This window comes from Pteronotus mesoamericanus, unplaced genomic scaffold, assembly GCF_021234165.1.
Source record: "Pteronotus mesoamericanus isolate MK-2021 breed Mesoamerican mustached bat unplaced genomic scaffold, CSHL_Meso_final contig_502, whole genome shotgun sequence".
NCBI classification, from domain to species: domain Eukaryota; kingdom Metazoa; phylum Chordata; class Mammalia; order Chiroptera; family Mormoopidae; genus Pteronotus; species Pteronotus mesoamericanus.
In genome coordinates, this window is record NW_026555187.1 from 5080548 (window position 1) to 5099072 (window position 18525).

At 43.9% G+C, this 18525-nt stretch overlaps 1 protein-coding gene across 4 annotated transcripts in view; it reads left to right on the forward strand.

Moving 5' to 3' along the window:
• The window catches only part of PPP3CC (protein phosphatase 3 catalytic subunit gamma), an 80019-nt gene extending 67956 nt beyond the window's left edge, over positions 1-12063 (forward strand). Inside the window, exons 11-15 of one of the 4 annotated variants that reach the window (XM_054578967.1) lie at positions 1373-1399; positions 2323-2404; positions 2998-3095; positions 7576-7605; positions 8748-11446. In XM_054578967.1, coding sequence (XP_054434942.1) covers positions 1373-1399; positions 2323-2404; positions 2998-3095; positions 7576-7605; positions 8748-8974 — 464 coding nt within the window. In that variant the 3' untranslated portion in view covers positions 8975-11446. Of the gene's footprint in view, positions 1-1372; positions 1400-2322; positions 2405-2997; positions 3096-7575; positions 7606-8747 lie in introns of all 4 variants that reach the window. The other 3 variants (XM_054578970.1, XM_054578968.1, XM_054578971.1) reach the window with 3 other exon arrangements.
• The last annotated feature ends 6462 nt before the right edge of the window (positions 12064-18525 follow it).

An 18525-nucleotide genomic window follows, 5' to 3' on the forward strand; every position in this document is an offset into this window, starting at 1 on the left:
GCTTACGTGGCCCAACTGTAAAGAACAGCAAGAAGGTGATCTCAATATAATTCAAGAGAATGATTTTCCTTGGGTCGAAAGAGGTATTTATCAGGAGGGGCTCAGGGGTGCATCTGCAGTGCTGGCAGGTTTCTCTTTATTGACCTGAGTGGTGATTAGATGGTCATTTACGTTTTAATCTATCACTGGGTTACATGTCTGTTTTGTGCACTTTTCTGTATGTTTATCCTACTTCACAATAAAAAAAGCTTTAAGAAGTTATAAACCTACGAACATCCAGAGATTTTTGTAGGAGTTTTTAGAAGCTGGAAAACAAATGAATTAGTATTGTATTAACTGACTTAGCTGATTCAAGAAAGCTAAAGTTCAACTTACTACTGGGGAATGCTGAGTCCCAGCACAGAATCCTCAAAAAGCAAAGCGATTGGTAGCACCAGCTGCAAGAATTGGGGCCTGTGGGTTGGGGGAGGAGGGAGCTGGGCCCTGTACTAAAGTAAGGAGACTGGGTGGAAGCTTCTGGAAAGGCCCTTACAGTCCTAGTTGCGAGTGAGCAACTGCCCCATTTCCAAGTCTGGAGACTAATCTCTTAAAAGGGAAACCAAAGAATTTCCGGACTGCGGACATAATTGGGGATATCAGGACCCTGCCAGAACGTCCCCGATACTGCGTGCATCCTCAATACTGACAGAGAGGACTCCCTGAGACAGGCTGCCCCGATCTGCCCAGGTAAAGCTCCAGGTCCCCCGGCCACCGCCAGCTCGGGAAGCTTTCTAGTCCCGCACTCCTAGTCATGAGCAAACATCAGGGATTGCCAGGCAGCTCAGGAAAGTCTCTAGGAGAGACCACAACAAAAAACGACAAAGAGCCACCTGGATAAACTTGAGATTCTGAAGCAAATATAAAACTTAAAAAAAGAAAAACTGTACTATCCCTAGAGAGATATGAGAAGATATCCAGTCCATTAAATAAAAACATAACGCTCCTATTAAGAGATTTGTAAGCCGTTCGTCTTGTCCTTCGTTTTTGTTCTTTATTTTCAGTGTCATTTGTTCCACAAATATCTTTTTCTTTTTTTCTTTTTTTGGTCTAATTTTATTTTCATGATCTGTGGGGATAGGTCATGCTGGATAATAGTAGAGTGAATTAATATAAAACTAAACTTTTAAGAAGTGGAAAAACAACTAACAAGAAATCTGTAATTTAACATCTGTCATGATACCAACAATGTCTCTTCTGAGCTGATAAAGATAATATCCTGCTTCTCATTGCATTTCACTTTGATTTTTTTTTCTCTCTTCCATGTAAACTTAAATTGCTCTTCTCATATTTCTATCTTCATCTCCTTGTTTCTTGGTGTCTCTTCTCCCTGAAGATCACTACATTTCAAGCTATCAGAAAGGTATCTGACTAAAATGTCCTAAGAGCTTAATATTTGCTGTCTGTCCCCCTACAGTCTATTAGTTAGACTTGTTTAGTTGTAGTTGGATAATTTCAGATAGGCTCTCTGTCCTCCCTTTCTTTTTTGATGTATGTGCTTTCTCTGGACCTGCTATATGATCCTGCAGGATTTTGAGAACTGGGGGTGGGATGAGGAAGGAGGGGCCCTGTGTCTTTTTCTGACTTGAATGTGGTTGCCCGGTGCATGCCGGACCTTGGCCTCTCACATGTGAGCTGTTCCTTGACTCTAGCTGAGAAAAGGCCCTAAAGTCTTGCATTAATTTTGTGATGTTGCTTTATAAAAAGCAAAACAGAAAACAGCCTTAGCCCATCATCATAGTTGGTACTGCGTGGTTGTCTATGGAAGGAAATAACTCACCAGTTTGTAAGTGAGTATTATAAAATGAAAGTAGCCCCCACTAAGTTCTGGGGAGCCAGCTTTGTATTGTGTTTACATGCAGAAGACAATGGCTCAAATCATCACTTGCCATTTGCGGGCCAAACCCTGCATCCTAAGGTGGCACACAACATTCTCAAAAGAGATCTTTGTTGTAGCAACTGTCTTTGTTTATGTGTGTATTACAGTCTTCTCTGTGTTCCACATTTCAGAGCCACAGATCAGTGCCTACCTCTCATAGGTGTGCCCATGTGCCCCCCCCCCCCTTTTTCCTTCATCCTTCTCTCTCCTGGGTTATTTTTTTTCCCTTGTTCCTTAGAACTTCCTGGGATTTTGTTTGTTTGTTAGTTTAAATAAACTTAGGCCTTGATTTCTTTTTTTTTTTAGATAACAGTTTCTTTAACTTGGAAAGATACTTCATCCTGCACTTATAAAAATTAACTTGTTAACACATTCCTTTAATTCACTTATTCTTTGTATTCTTAAAGGAGGCACTACAGTGCGAAAGGAGATCATCAAGAATAAAATCAGAGCCATTGGGAAGATGGCCCGGGTCTTTTCAATTCTTCGGTAAGGCTTAGTCATTACCCTGTGGGATAAAAGCATTTTGAGAGTAAATTAGAAGTGGATTTCCTAACTTTTTTTTTTTTTTGGAATTGGAATTTGGTATTAGAACTGCAGGCCGAGTGCAGATTAGAATCAGACCTACACATTGGAATGACCAGAAATGTTCTGGCAAGTGTTCATTTGGTACCAGCTCAAATGGAGTGGTTTTGTGTGCATTCTGGAGCCAGGTTGCCTGTGAATACATCCTGGCCCTGCCTCTTCTTGGCTGTGTCATCTTATGCCTCGTTTTTCTTGTCCTAAAAGAATGATAAAAGACCTGCTTTAAATGGCTTGTAAGAGGATTAAATGAGATAATATAAGGGAAGGATGAGAACAGTTACTGGTTCTTAAGTGTCATTAATTGAAACGTGAGACCAGGCAGATTCTTTAAAATTGGAGTAGCGAGAGAAAACATCCTTTCTTTGGGTCAGGGAACAGGTAGGGACAAGGGGAAGCTGTCCTCCATCTCTGTACGTCTTAACTGCCTTCACATGCCTTTGCACTGCTGAGCAGTGGACACCCTGGCATTAACCCTGAGCCCTGATCTTCCTTTGCAGGGAAGAAAGTGAGAGTGTGCTGACGCTCAAGGGCCTGACTCCGACAGGTACGCTCCCTCTGGGCGTCCTCTCAGGAGGAAAGCAGACCATCGAGACGGGTGAGTATGAGAACTGCTCCGCGCAAGGAAGGTGTGCTCGTTCCCCAGCAGTCAGTGTAAAATGAGGAACCGGGGCCTCCTCAGTGAAAAAGAATGAAATCTCGCCATTTGCGACAACGGGTGAACCTAGAGAGTATTTGCTAAGTGAAATAAGTCAGAGAAAGACAAACACCATATAATTTTACTTATATGTAAAATATAAAAAACAACATGCCTGGGTTGCAGGCCAGGTACCCAGTTGGGGACATGTGAAGGGAAAACCGAGTAATATTTCTCTCACACACGGATATTCCTCTCCCTCTCTTTCTCCCTCCCTCCTCATCTCTTAAGTTTGTCTCTTTTCCTAGTCATCCTGCCACTTACAGGAAGTAGAAATTCCAATGCTACCGATAAATAGGAACAAGTACCCTTTCCCCCTTATAATAGGATTGAGTTCCTTCTCTTTCAAATTGAGTACTGGAATATTAGAGTTTAGCTATTTAGATGGGAGAATAAACATTTTCTCCTTGAAAGTACATAATTTTCTTAATTTCTGTAGTTTCATAGACAGGATCAGTAAACTATTTCAGATTGAGGGTTTTCTCTTTCTCTTAAATAAAATGTGCAGTTTTTTGTAAGCAAAATTCTTTTCCACCATTACTGTGCTTGGTAATTAGTCATGTGATATAGTCTGAGAGCAGTTCTGACAAGGAAGTTTAGAGATAATAGGAAGTAGCACAGGAAAAGGAAAAAGGGAATGTCCTATGGCATCCTTATTGGAAAAGTTTTAAAAATATGCTGACCACAAAGTAGTTGTTTTAATCTGAAACCAATTTTTTCTAGACCTTGAAAGAGCAAATTTGCAAATCTGGGATGAGTAACAGAGAATTTTATAGATGTGTTATTTGGTGATTTATTTGTTTTATCATCCTTGGTCTACCTTTTGTTTTCAGTCCCTAATATCTCCAGTTTTTCTTAGTTTCTAATGTGAATATGAGTGTTTTAATCAATATAGGATTGTATTTGATACTTCTGAAATTGATAGAATGCTCAAGAATGTGTAAGAAGGACAATACTAAAGTTGAAGCCAACTTTTTAGAGATTCTTATTCTATCTTATCGATTGACAGGAACTGAGTTTATTTTGTCATTTCCCATCGGAGTCTCAGTTCCACAGGTTCATTGGCAAACTCTGGAGCATTAGCTAAATAAGACTTTTTATTGTTCCTATAACTTTACTTGAAGAGCTTTCAATCAACAATAGCCTGTATGACCGTATAGCGTATATTTATTTATGCCCTACCTTGTTCCAAGAGGGACTGGAGTAAATTACAGCTATATATACAGCACAGTGAAATAAAGTACATATGCTTGAAAACTGGAGCACAAAGCAAAACAAACAAAAAAAGCCAAAAGTCGGCCACAGATATGATTCCAAGCTGTTCATTAGCCAAAATAAAGAGGAAAACAAACAAAAAATCTCAAAAAAACAAGATTCACACAGACCATAAGATAAAAACAGATCAGTTATCAGTTGGACTACATCAGAATTAAAAACTGTGCTGCAAATGGAACCATGGAGAAAGTGGAAAGGCAACCCACAGAATGGTTGAAAAGACTTATGAATCACACATCTGATAGGGGATTACTACCTAGAAAGTATAAAGAACTCTTTTAAATGAATAATAAAAGGACAAATAACTCAACTTTTAAAATGGGTAAAAAAATGAATAGACATTTTTCCAAAGAAGATATACATATGGTCACTAAGCACATGAAAAGATGTTCAACATCATTAAAACATTAAGGAAATACAAATCAAAACCACAATGAGATATCACTTTATACCCACTAGGATGGCTGTGACCAAAAAGACGGGTAATAAGTATCGGTGAGAATGCGTGAAAATTAGGACCCTTGTGCATTGCTGGTGGGGATGTAAAATGGTACAGGCCTTTCGAAGTCAACCTGGCAGTTCCTTAGATGATTGCACACATAGTTATCATGTGACCCAGCAGTTCCACTTCTAGCCATATTTTGCCATGTATAATGCACATCCTTATTTTTCCCTAAAAAATTTGGGCAAAAAAAAGTATGCATTATGCATGGCAAAATACAGTATATATCCCAGAGAAATGAAAGCATCCGAACAAAAAAATTGTACATGAATGTTTATAGCAGCATTCATTGTAATAGCCCGTAAGTGGAAACAACCCAAATGTCCATCAACTAATGAGTGGATAAACAAAATGTGGTATAGCCATGCAATGGAATACTATTCGGTCATAATGAGGAATGAAACACTCCCTAGCTAGTGTGGCTCAGTAGATTGACCTCCAACCTGCGAACTGAAAGGTCACCTGTTCAATTCCCAGTTAGGGTATGTACTTGGGTTGTGAGCCAGGTCCCTATTTATGGGCATGCGAGAGGCAGCCAATCGATGTATCTCCCTTACACTGATGTCTCTCCTCTCTTCCTCCCTCCCCTTCTCGCTAAAAGTAAATAAATCTTTTTAAAAAAGGAATGAAATACTGATACATGCTTCAACATGAATGAACCTTGAAAACATTATGCTAACTTAGTGATTTTCAACTGGTGCGCCACAAGATTTTTTTAAACACGCAACACTTGACTGTTTAGTCGGGGCACTGGCCTATTTTCCGTTACATTGTCAAGTAAAAAAATGACAACAGCCAACACAACAATAGCCATCTGATGTGAATGAATCAAAATTACACCTATTTTTTTTTTGGTCAGATCAGCAAAAAATATTTTTCAGTGTGCTGCAGAATTTTAGTAATTAGTTTGTGTGTACTATGAGATGAAAAAGGTTGAAAATCGCTTTGCTAAATGATAGAAGACAGTCACTAAAATAACATATTGTATGATTCCATGTATATGAAATGCCCAAAACGGGGTAATCATGAGGAAGGGAAAGGGGTTTACTTTGGGGTGATGAAAATGTTCTAGCCATGGGTTATAGTGATGATTGCACAACTCCGAGTGTGTTAAAATCATTGAGCTGTACACTTTAAACAAGTGAATTTTATGGTATATGAATTATATATCAGTAAAGAAAAAAAGGTCAGTTTCTCAGTTTTATATGACCGATTCTTAAAATGTCCTTCAGCACAGGCCAGTGTCTTAATACCCAGTGCCGAAAGCAAATCTAGGAGTCCCCAAACAATGCCACAGTAGTATGCGTTTTGCCACGTAGCTTTTCAACTCTAATTAAGCCAACACTCTGTATACAATTCCAGGCAATGCTTTGCTCTCCCACTTCCTAACGGTTGCATCAGTGATACACTGTTCAAAAGCACTGTGATTTTCTTGTGGAAGTTTATTTGTTCCATTTGAGGAGATTAGAGAGGGTGAGGCATTGCTTTAACACATGCCTACATATGGTTGACAAATGGAAGCCCTTGATAAGTTGATTCCAAGTTTCCATTTTCACATTGCATTAGGATGTTAACTTTCCATTCTCCCCTTCTCTCCTCCCCTGTTGACACTGGAAGCCTGAGGAAGAGCTAACTGTTACTGTTTCTTATTCTCCCCTCCTTCTTTTTAAAAGTTGGCTTTGGAGGATCTGATAGGGTTCTCCTACTAGGATCTTTCTTGCTACTGCAACCTGTAACATTTTCATATATTAGGGATTTTCATATATTTTTGTCTTCAAAGAAGATGCAAGACAGTCAACGCATTGGTGCTGACTGCTTCCTTCCCTATCAGTAAAGGGGAGCAGGGCCCCCCTTCCCCGTACCCCCCACCCCCGAGGCTGGCCTGCTCCCCGCTGCTGTTGCGGCCGTGCTGCAGGGAGGGCTCGCCTCTGCTGGGTCTCTGATCCCAGAGGACACATGAATTTGTACCCAGAGTTGAACAGTCTCATGCCTTCGCCAGCTTAGTACTCCACCCCTGGACAAGAAATAACCCTTCATTTATAACCCATTTTTCTCTCCTTCCAAATACCAGTGTGTTATTCAAAGGCCATTCTTTTCTGTTAGGTAGTTTAAAACAACAATTGGACCCCACTTAAGTCACTTGAGAGAAATCAAAAGTTGTTTTACGTAAGTATTTTTGAATAGGGCACGGCAGCTCATTCAATACCATCTGAGCTATTACAAACCCAAGAACTGTTGTAATATTCAATTATTTGAAATTATTTGACTCTCTGTGAATGTCAAGACAACTTAGCATCTGGCTATTTAAAATGAGGAAAGCAATATAACTCCTGAGCGACCCAACTGGCTTAGGAATACAGCCGCTAGCTGAAAGGTTCTCTCATGCTACCTAAAATGTTAGAAACTCTCCCACCTTGTGTTTCCCCTCCCCCACAATTTAGTTTTTCACAGTAACCCTCTCACTTCTCTAACTGGTTGGCTTTTACTATGGGGACAGGAGCAGGCCAAAGGTGGGACCCAGGGACGTCTGCGGGCCGCACTGCTGTGGGTTTACTCACTCTTCTCTGTCTTCCTTTTTGCATGCCACTGCTCCTGCTCTTACAGCCACAGTAGAAGCGGTAGAGGCCCGGGAAGGTATGGCCATATTCCTGTGATGGATGTGATCATGTGTCTGTCTACTAGTTTTAAAAAGCTTTGTCAACATTTGAAACCTTTTATTATTGCATCGCCAGAACTGTAACAGTGAGAAAAGGAATAGGTATTTCTAGGCAGGCTCACAAAATATCCTATAGTTGTATTAATTTCAATGACCCTCTCCACAGCTGAAGTCCTTTCTGGGCTCTTGTTTTAATACAATGACTGAAGCTCAAGCAACCAGTCATGAGGGATCAAGTAATTTAATCCTTATAGCTCTTCCATGTATAAGAGACATCCATGTCTCTAGATCACTAGAGATTCAAACATGTCAGCCTCTTTATCTAATGATTCTGAAGAATGTCAAGAGCTGAGGCAAAAGTAGACAGGAATTTAGTCTGATTCATTTCCGAGGTTGCCTTAATGCAGTCAAGCTAAATTATCTGTGTTTCTATGAAAGCAAATTTTAAGTAACAATATAGCCTGTGAATCTATGGGTCAAAAATCATTGGAATTGATACTGTGTTATAAATTTAATTGTTTTGTTTGGTTAAGGTGGTTTTAAATAAGAATTCCTTTCCTTGACAATACAAAAGCTCAAAGAAAATATCTAGATGCTACTGTTAAATGGCTTTAACTTACGTTCAGCTCCTGGTTGTGCAAGATAAAAAGCTGTCCTTCTAAACAAAAAGACTAGTTCTTTTGTTACCTTTTTTTGTGGTCACTGTGATGTTTGTGCTAAAGTAACTACTCTGTGTAACTCCTTCTATTATTTTAGTGTTTCTTTTCTTTTTCTCTCACTGAGCACGTCTCTGGCCCATAAGAAACTCTTTCCCAAACATACTGGAGCTAAATAAGGACTTGTTTCCTTTTTGTGGGGCATACCTCTGCTATGATCAATTGCATTAGCTCCTATGAAAATGCCTTTCAGTTTCAGCTGCCCTGGGGGCCTTAAGGAATTCGTGCCTTCTAGACAAAGCTAATGCAAATTAAACATTGCCTTGACCCTCACCAGACATGTGCTCCCTTGCCACCCTTCTGTGTTTTTCCCCCGAGGAGGCTGCTGTGTGCTACTGAACTGCGAGCGTGTCACTTTGCTGTCCCTGTCCAGCTGAGCTCCTCCCTTTCCTGTTTCCCTGTAGCCATCAGAGGGTTTTCGCTTCAGCACCGGATCCGGAGTTTTGAAGAAGCCCGAGGTCTGGACCGAATCAATGAGCGGATGCCACCCCGAAAAGATAGCCAGTACCCTGATGGGCCTGCGAAATCGGCGACCTCGGTACAACCAAACCCCACGCACAGGAGCGACAAGGGCAGAAAAGCCAGTTATGACTCAGAGCCCCGCTGTGGCACAGGTGGATCCAAGACTTAAAAACAGATTTTATTTATTTATTATTGGAAAACAAAACAAAGCAACTTAGACAACTTAAACCTGGAGGTGCACTCATAATACACTCTGTGTTTATTCTGTAAGAAAGGCAACCATTTTATAAATTCTTTAATTTATGTTCAACATATATATAAGAAGTGCATCTGTTTTGTTTTTCCCTTTTTTCCTTAATTTTTAGGAACTGATCTGATTGTCTGATACATATGTGAAGTCTTGTGCTATAAAGGGTACCTTCCCCTAATAAATAAAAGGGCCTTGGAAACTCCACCCTGGGTTTCTGACTTGAAGTAGCCAGCCTTTTCTCTTGTTTGTAGTAGGTAGTATTTGCGTTTCAGACTAATGACTTTTCAAATGCAAGAACGTTTTTTTTCCCTTTCTACAGGGTACCATTGAATAATATCACTTAGACTTCAGTGGCTTAAACTTCTCTTCTCATGGAAAACTTGATTATAGTAGAATTTCTAAGTCAATAACCCAGACCCAGTGATTTTTAAGGGCCAAAGCAAATGTTTTCCATAACCTACTTTCTACTGGACTTTCAGTTCCTTTTAATATGTTCTAGTAAGGCAAAATGAAAGATAATGAGGAATTTTCTTAGAATTACTAAAAATGTGTTCATCTGATTGTGGGCCTGATTGCTTTAAACTTCCGAGGTCCCTGAACAGCATGCTGCCAGATCCTTTCGCTTTCCTTGTTGAACGCCAGGCGATTTGCCCCATCTGCCAAGAAAGTTCCCGCAAGGAAGTGCGCAGCCTTCTGCGTGTCGCGACCGCTGTTACAGCACCAGCTCTCCCTGCCGTCCTTTTTTCCTGTGTCAGCATTTTTTTAACCAACTGGATTAATGAAAACAGCCTCAGGTAGAACAGTCCCTCTATGAATTGGAAGTCTTGCTAGAGGCCATTGGATGAGTGAGGATTTCATCATATCTTCTATATAAGTTACAGGGTGTTGCTTTACCTTTCAACATTCATCAGGTTGAAGTGTATGTCAGTGTCTGTCAGCATATTTTGGAGTACAAGCAAAGTGTTCAGATATAATGTTTGAATAACCCTCCCTTGGTTTTTCAAGTCACAACCAACTAGTGAGGGGAATCTCGGGGGTCCCTAGGCTCCCATGTTTGGTTTTGCCTGGTGACGGGTGCTATGTCCTGATACTCATTGGTCAGCGTGGCAGTGTGTGTGCACATCTGGGTGACACTCCCCCAAAGTGCATGTTTGTGGAATTTCTTAGTGTCCTTGGGATGCAGGCATCCAGCACAGAAGCAGGTATCTCAGACGGTTATATTGGGTTGGCCAAAAAGTCCATTTAGTTTTTTCCATAAAACAAAAGACACATTTTTCATTTTCACGTTATTGATTTGGATATTTTGAGTATGTCGGCTATCTCCCTCTATTAGTTTCTAGCGGGTAGAGGCCGGGGTGCTACTAAATATCCTCCAGTGCATAAGACAGCCCACAGCAAAGAATTATTTGGCCAAAATGTCAATAGTACTAAGAAACTTCACAAACCACTTTGGACACATTCGATCAGTCACAGTGCCCTCTTTGTATATACACTGTACAAAGCTTTTTGCGTTTCAGTTGTATTTTTACCTTTCTTGAAATAATAACACATACATAATGTGTTGAAAATGTTGAGTATTTTCTTCCATCTTCAAAAAATTCACCAATTTTGATGTTTTTTCTAAATGCACAATGATACAACACCTGTCACAATACACAAAATCTACACAAAATTGTTTATAATGAAATTAAAGACAACTAAACACTACTAGAGGCACTGTACAGAAAAAGCAAACAAACTTTTTGGCCAACTCTATACATTGGGAACTTAAAGGACAACAGAGGCCTTATCAAAAAAACAATTTCAGGTGGAGGGGAGGCAGAGACAAATGTATTTAAAAAGTAAATAAATTAAAAAAAAAACAAAACAATTTCACTAGAAAAATGAGGATTTAGCTCATCTACCTCTGTTTTCTATATCTTTTACTAACAGTTCCAAATTTGTTCATGGTAAAGAACAGAGCATTTTGGGGATTGGAATCTGGTGGCATGAATTACTCTGTTTAAAAAGATAGGAAGGCCCTGGTCGGGTAACTTGGTTAAGAGTGTTGTCCTGATATGCCAAGGTTGCAGGTGCCATCCTTGGTCAGGGCACATACAGGAATCAACCAATGAGTGCACCACTAAGCAAAACAACAGATGAATGGGGTTTTTTTTTCCCCTCTTTCACTCTAAAATTAATACATAAAAATTGTTTAAACAAAGAAGACAGTAGGATATTGGGGACAGAGATAAAAAAAATCTCTTATTGGGTTGACAATAAAACCTGTGCAAGAAAGGAGAAAAAAGCCTTTACTGACTGCTGTTTCTTTAAAAACTGATTTCATGCCCTGGCTGGTGTGGCTCTGCTGTCAAGGTGGTGAGTTGGATCCGCCCCCTCCGCCGCCCCGCCCCGCCCCGCCCCGTGAATGACCCTGGCCTGGGCATGTCTAGGAGGCAACCAGTCGATGTTTCTCATAGCAATGATTCTTTCTCTCTCTTCCCCTCTCTGTAAAAGTGATGGAAAAAAAGTCCTCGGGTGAGGATAAATAAATAAATAAATAAATAAATAAATAAATAAAATGGAATTCATCACCTGGATATATCCTCAGACTCCTGTCTCCCTCGGGCCCAGTATAGAAAAGACTGCTGTTTTGGAAATCTCACCTAAAATGAAAGTCAGTCCACATGACACATTCGGTAGGTGGGGGTCCCTTATCCCTCCCTCCTTTTTTCTGAGGTGGTTGTTTTACATACGCAGTCTACAGGCAGAAACCACTCATGGGCTCAATCAGCCGGCAAATAGTGAAATAGTCATTATATATCCATATAAGCAAAAAATATTGTGCTAGTGAGAAGGACGATTATTTAGGAATGTCTTTATTGTCTTTTCAAAAAGAAGCTTTCTGATAAAACAAGCTTTCTGGGCGCAGCCAAGGGGCGTATGTGATGAAAGATCGGCCACAGCAGAGAAGTGAGACGTCATCGTTCAGTAAAATTGGAGTTTAAAATAGAGCAAGAGCCGCTCTTGAAGGAAGTTAAGTTTGAAAACCCTGTTGAATTCTAATGGAGAAGGTATTTCTTATGTTCTGTAAAAGGCTGGGTGTGTTTTCCAGCAATTTAGAAAGCTGTAGGGTATGTGTGTCTATGTGACACAGATAGCTTCTTAAAGTGACGCTGTCCGTTGGTGTCAGTGCACCGGCTTGCCCCTGTGACTGACAGTTTAGAAGGCAGGGACCCTAAGACTATATGGCAGTCACAGCACACCTTCACTCTAGAATTCATCAGAGCGTTTTAGCACATCTTTTTAACATTTTAATCTAAATGGTAGCTCCCAAGATGGGTGGTTGTCTGCCCTGGGTTTGCCGTAGGGGTACGGTGTCTGCAGCTGCGTCACTCCCGCCGAGCATCCTAGCTGCGCCAGAGGCCTGACCACCGCCATTTTCAAAGCCTCTTCTATTACCCCGTCCCCTGCATGTGCTAAAGATGCTAAAGATACTTCACTCTTCTCCACTTTAAGGCCCAAAGGGACCTTATTTTCAAGTTGTGTTATCGGAGGGAAAAATCCAAACTTCTTAGCTCGGTTCCCTAGACGTGTGGAGGGCTTCTTTGTAAACATTTGTGAAACACCATTTGAGAAATGACATTTCTCAAGGACTGGTTTGCCCAGTTTTGTCTACATCCACACCATATGAAATTTCAGATTGATCAGGTGACTATTTTCAAATAAACATTTAAAAATTCATCTAACATCAGTTCAAAACGTACATCCTTTCTAAATCTGTGTTCTTAATATTTGGAGGGGAAAAACCCGATAAGCCATGTGTGCGTGCGCAATGGAACACTAAAACAAGAGCAGCCTCCGCTTTCTTTCACACTGCGAGGTGACCCTGGTTATGGGCACAGACACTGGCGATTGCAAGGCCTTCTGTGACCAGGTATTAACCGGCAAAGTGAAAACTGGTCCTCACACCCTGATGGGCTTGACGTGGCTCCTTGCCCAGGGACCGAAGAATTGACTCTGCAAGGGTAGCCGTGTTTTTTCATGTCCTTTTGTCTATGTTCACAGTGCCTTTTCTGTTCCTACACAGCTGCTTCTCCTGATAACTCAGGGAGAAGTTCAAAATAGGTAAAGAAAAACTTTTATTATTTTGTCAACAGAATATTGTTATTTATTGACATTAAGGAGCAAGGGTAGGATTTATTCAAGTTGGATAACCTTGGGGCCTTTCAGCTTTGGCACTGCCCCCGGGTCCTCCTCTGAATAATTGTAAAACTCAAAGTTGGAGGCCACTGTGCTCTGTGGGACAAGGGTGACAGTCACCCCGCGTGAGGCGCGGCCAGGCCCACGGCTCACGGTCGGTGCTTGAGAGTTTCTCCAGCCTCTCAGAACGATCAAGGCTGAAACCAGTTCCCTTGGCCTCCTGTTTTACGTAAATATTGTAGACAATTCCCAGAATTTTTTATTGTATTTTTTTTTCTATAAATAGAAAACTCAAGGCCTTTAAAATTAAGACCAATCTGGGTAAACTGTCAGTTAAAATGATTTTTAGGAAGGGCTTGCTCCAGATTGACTGATTTAGAGGATTTTTTGTGTGTTAATTATTGAATTTTTCTCTCCAGTTTTGGTATTGAAAATTTTTTCCAAACCCATAAAGACCTGTTGAGATAGTCTAGAACCCCACATATTTGTTACAGTTGTTATAGTTACAGTGGAACCCACTTTTCTCAAAGCATTTTTCAGCTTGTCCCACCCAGGCAGAAAGGGGTTCAGAGGGAGGCTCCTGTTTTCTGAATTCCTTGCAGTTATGACCGTGGATACCACCTTGCCTAGCGCCCGGCCCGCACCTTTTCTGAGTCCTGCTCAGAGAGGGAGGGAAGGGGAGCCTAGGGAGCCCCAGCACCAGTGGAGGAGGGTCTGGCTTACCCGGGCGGCAGTTCCGAAGGCCGGATCACCCCAGTCCTTCCTCGGCGCGGCTGTGAACCAGTGCTTGGAGGAAGACCCTAAGAAAGGGCAGATGTGCACAGAGGGTGGAAGCCATGTAGCCGAAAAACAAGGTTGTCGCTCTTGAGTGGAGCAGAGAACTGCATTAACCATCGAGCTTTGTGCCGCTGTCAGAGTGAGACCGAGGGGACCTGCGTTACTTGGAGGCTTGGCCAGCCCCGCCTGTGCCTGGCCGGCCAGAGTGCTTGGGGTCAGGGGTGGCTGCCTTCATCTGTGCAGTCACAAAGGTGGAGGTGACACTGGAGAGCACACTCCCTCCCAGGAGGCCTGGGCCGCATGCCCCAGCAACCTCGGCAGGACTTTAAAGAACACCTTTGTCTGCGACAGGGTTCTGCATCTTCTCTTCTACACCCACATGACAAGTCTGGGGGGCTTGAGATCAGGAAGCAAGGACGTAGACGCCGACTGTCCTCTGAGCAGCTCTAGAGCCGGGCCATGCACACTGCCTTCCCGTAAGTCCTTGCCCAGATTCCCGTCGCTCCCTGGACAGAGCTGTCTCCAAATGGCTTTGTTTTGCATGTTGAAGTGAGGTGCGCGTCATGAGGAGGAGGAGGAGGCCTACCCCAGGCTCAGTTTGCGGCAGTGAAGGCGTTTCTGTCTGTCAGAGAGCCCCATGGGAGGTGCTGTGGGGAACCCCACTCCTGTGTCGGTGCACTGGGGCCAGTCTCTGCTTCTCCTCACAGCAGTGGCGGCGGGCATTTTCCAAGGAAGGCCCTGGTCTCGCCTCCTAAATGAGGCGGCGGGGCACAGGATGGCAGCTCGTGGGGCACTTTTTGAAAGGCTTTTCTGGGTGATGGGTTATTGTCTTGTGCTTAGAGAGGACTTGCTTGTTCTTGCTTTTCTGTTATGTTAAAGAGAATGGTGGAAATGGTATTTATTGGCAGAAATTAGTAATCAAGTCTTTATTACAAACAAGAAAATAATTTGTTCAAACTTTCTCACTGTAAGTTGGAAGTTATCTTAAAAAAAAAATTCTTTAAATGATAAGTTACTTGCTTCCCTGTGTCTTTATTTCCTGGTGGAGGCACTTACATTTGGCTGTTAACATTCGGTAACTCCACATGTCAAGGGAAAGACAGCCTGGCCTGGCCGTTGGTGTCTGGTCTGGTCACTGAGACTGGCAAGGAAGTCCCCTCTCAAGAAAAAGAACCTTTCCCAGTAAAAGACCTCTTGCCTTCATCTCTTTGGCCCTCTCCTTTTAAACCAACTTGGCCTGGACCAGGCAGCTCAGTTGGTTGGAGCATCATCCTGTGCACCCAAAGGTTGGGGGTTTGATACCCAGTCCAGGCGCTTGTGGGTGGCAACCAAATGATCGATGTTTCTCCCTCTCTCTCTCTCCCCCTCTCTCTCAAAGCAACAACAACAGCAATAATAATAACCACCTCAGGTGAAGATTAAACCAGTGTAGTGGCTGCAAGTGGTGTTTCTATCTCTCCCTCTTGGAACCCACTCCTTTGCCCCACCTCCTTCCTGGCTCTCTGCCCACTAACTCACGCTCAAGTCCCCACTCCTTATGTGGCTTCTGCTGTATGGGCTGTTACTTAAAGACAAGAAAGACATCCCAGAAAATGAAATTCTTATAAAAAATACAAATAATTATTGCAGTAATTTAATAACTCTGCATGTGACCCTAATCATAGACATGGATGAATTCCATCTTAGGAGAAGATGAAGAAGCCAGAGACGAGCTGAACATAGAGTTGAGTGGGCCTGCTAAGAAAAGGAAGTGTCAGGCCTGCCTGTGGGTTGCTCTGAAAAGCAGAAATATGCAGATTCACAGGGAAAAATATCCTTCACTGAGCCAGTGGGTGGGGGTAGGAAAAGCACGCAGGGCCCTTGGAGTAGAAAAGTGTTCATGAGCGACGCTATCCGTACGGCAGGAAAGCGGAAGGGCGAGCCCAGGGCCGGCCGGCCGAGCCAGAGTCAGGCCGTCTTACTGATGACATCAGGGGCCACAGTGCAATTTATAAGCCAGAAAATGAGCCCACATGTCTAATTTCAAATAAGCCCAGTAGGCATTTTGGAATCTTTCCCAATAAATAGTCTCCTGACTTAGCACTGTCTTTATACCTCAGCTAAACCTTTAACTAAATGATGAGTATATTGACCCTTATTTCCAGCATTGTGAAAAAGATTTTTTTTATTTTTCTTAAGCCTTGAAATTAAGAACTCAAGTGCAAATTCACATTTACCTCTCACTCCATGTACATTCAATCTCCACTTTCTGGCCTGTTCTTGTGATTGCATGGTTTTGTTTTTGTATCATAACTTTCAGGTTTGAGAAAGAAAGTCTTTCATTTTGATGCGGTCAGTGGGTCCATAGCTTCACGGCAAAGTAGGCGGTCTTTGAAACATCACGGCAGTTCAGGAGGAGGCGCACCGTTGAATTCAAGGAGGTGGGAAGACAAGGCTCGTCTTTGTCTGGAGGCCAGAGCACTACCTCACCATGTCCACTGGCCAGCAACCCAGCCCTCTTATCCTCCTTATCGGAGGCGGCCGCGCGGGGAGAGAGGCTTGATGCAGACCTAGTTTTCCGGCTCCGGGTCTGCGTGCCCGTTGTGGCTGAGTGAACTTGGCTGGGTTTTCCCTCTGAGGTCATCACTTATTTATCCTTGTCTCACAAAATCTGCTTTCTAAAGAGCTGACAACCTCTTGCCCCTACTTTCCTGAGAACTAAAAGCGGTCCATCCAGCTCAGTTCTCAAAGACGCCCCACTGTGCCTGTGCTTATTTGCTCATCTGTAAAAGGAGGGACAGAGTGGCCGGCAGTGGCTGGGATGTCAGTGTAAGGACTTCCTTGAAGATAGACCGGAGACCTGGACAAAAGGCCGGGTTCTTTCACAGCCTTCGCCGGTCAGATGCGGCTGGCTCCAAGCAGCCTGAATAGATCCTGTCCCATCATGCGTGCAGTGGACCGGGGTCCGAGCGTGGCAGGCCCGTTCCCCTGGGGACCCGCCCATTTCCCTGGCTGCCCGGACCCCACTGACAGCGCCGGACCTGGAATGGGTATTTTTTTTACCCACAGAGACCCCTGACCTTACAGGCACTACGCCCAAAATCTTGGAGCCCAGATGGCCCAGGTCGTGACCTTGTCAGCTTAGGAGAGTCTTCCAAGCGAGCGTCACGGTGGGTCTCTGTTCCTCTTCTGGTGCTTCTGTTCCCGTGAAGGTCTGGCCGGGGCGAAGACCATTGGGAGAACTTGGCGGGAACAGGGGCTGGAGTCCCGTGCGGACCCGGGAGGAGGGAATGGAGCCTGGAGGATGACACACAGCCCAGATCCGTGCTGTCGTGTCTGGTGTGGCTTGGTCACAACATGTCTGGTGTGTGGGGTGACTGTGTCTCCCTCTCTAGAGCAGGCGCACACCTCGGAAGGGACAGTGCTGCCTGCGAGTCTCTGAGGTCTGCTTGCTCAGTCCCCGGCAGGCAGAGGGCACTTTCCTGAAGGCACAAAGAGGCCTGCTTCGGGCCTCTCCGGAGTCCATGCCGGGGAGGGGGCGGGCAGGAGAGGGCCGAGGAGGGGGAGCGGCGGCCCTGCACTGTGTAACCTGGGGGCTGAGGCGCAGTGCCGGTGCCGCTTGGCTGCTCAGGCTAGATCTGAGAGTGACACTCGGAGGCCAGGCTCCCTGCGTGAGGTAATGACACTCCTCAAGAAATGAGAGTTTAGGTTTATGTCTCCTGGGATCCCTTGCTTCCTTTTTCCACTTGAGAAATAAAGGCGACTTCTCTGCTCACCCTACTCACAATAAAAGCCACTTTGGTGCTATGTCTATCCATCCTTCCCCTTGGACAGTGGAAGGCTTGTGGGGCCACCGGCCCTCCTGTGCAGCCCCCTCCTCTCCCCGCCTTGGGACGGGCCACCCGTCTACATAGACTCCTGGCTAGTTACCCCTTAGGGTGGTGGGCGGGCATCAGCAGACCCCTGTCTTTGGGGGGGGGGGTAATCCTCAGAACAAAAGGGTGGGGGAGGGGCCTACTGCTGACCCGGATCAGATAGCGAGAAAAACAGAGCAGTTACATAACTGTGTTTACTATGGCTCAGGTGGCTCTGAGGAGGCAGGGTGGCCCCCTGACAGCAGGCAGTGCCAGAGATGGGGAAGAGTCAGGACAGGGGTGTGGGGGTGGGGGGACGCTGTTAGATGATAAGGGAGTCAGGAGATAATGCATTGGGATGAAAGGAATCTGCTCTGTTGTTGACAACAGCCAGGTTACCCAGGGCAGCCTGCCCTAGCCCCAGCCTCTCCCTAAACCGTGCCAGCTGTCTGTGGCTGGGGCCAGCAGCAAGCAGAGCTGAGGCTGGAGGGCGGAGTCGGAAATCAGACACCTGGTTCTTGGCTGAAGCTCTGTACTTTGCTACTTTTTCCCTTAGGGATTCTCATCCCTAAATAGGGGCAGAAAAGGTCGGTCGTGGTGCCTTATGCTCTCTGTTCCCAGCGATCTGTCATCCTCTCTTCTAGGAGGCTGGTGGGCATCAGGGAGCAGGGTGGAGGG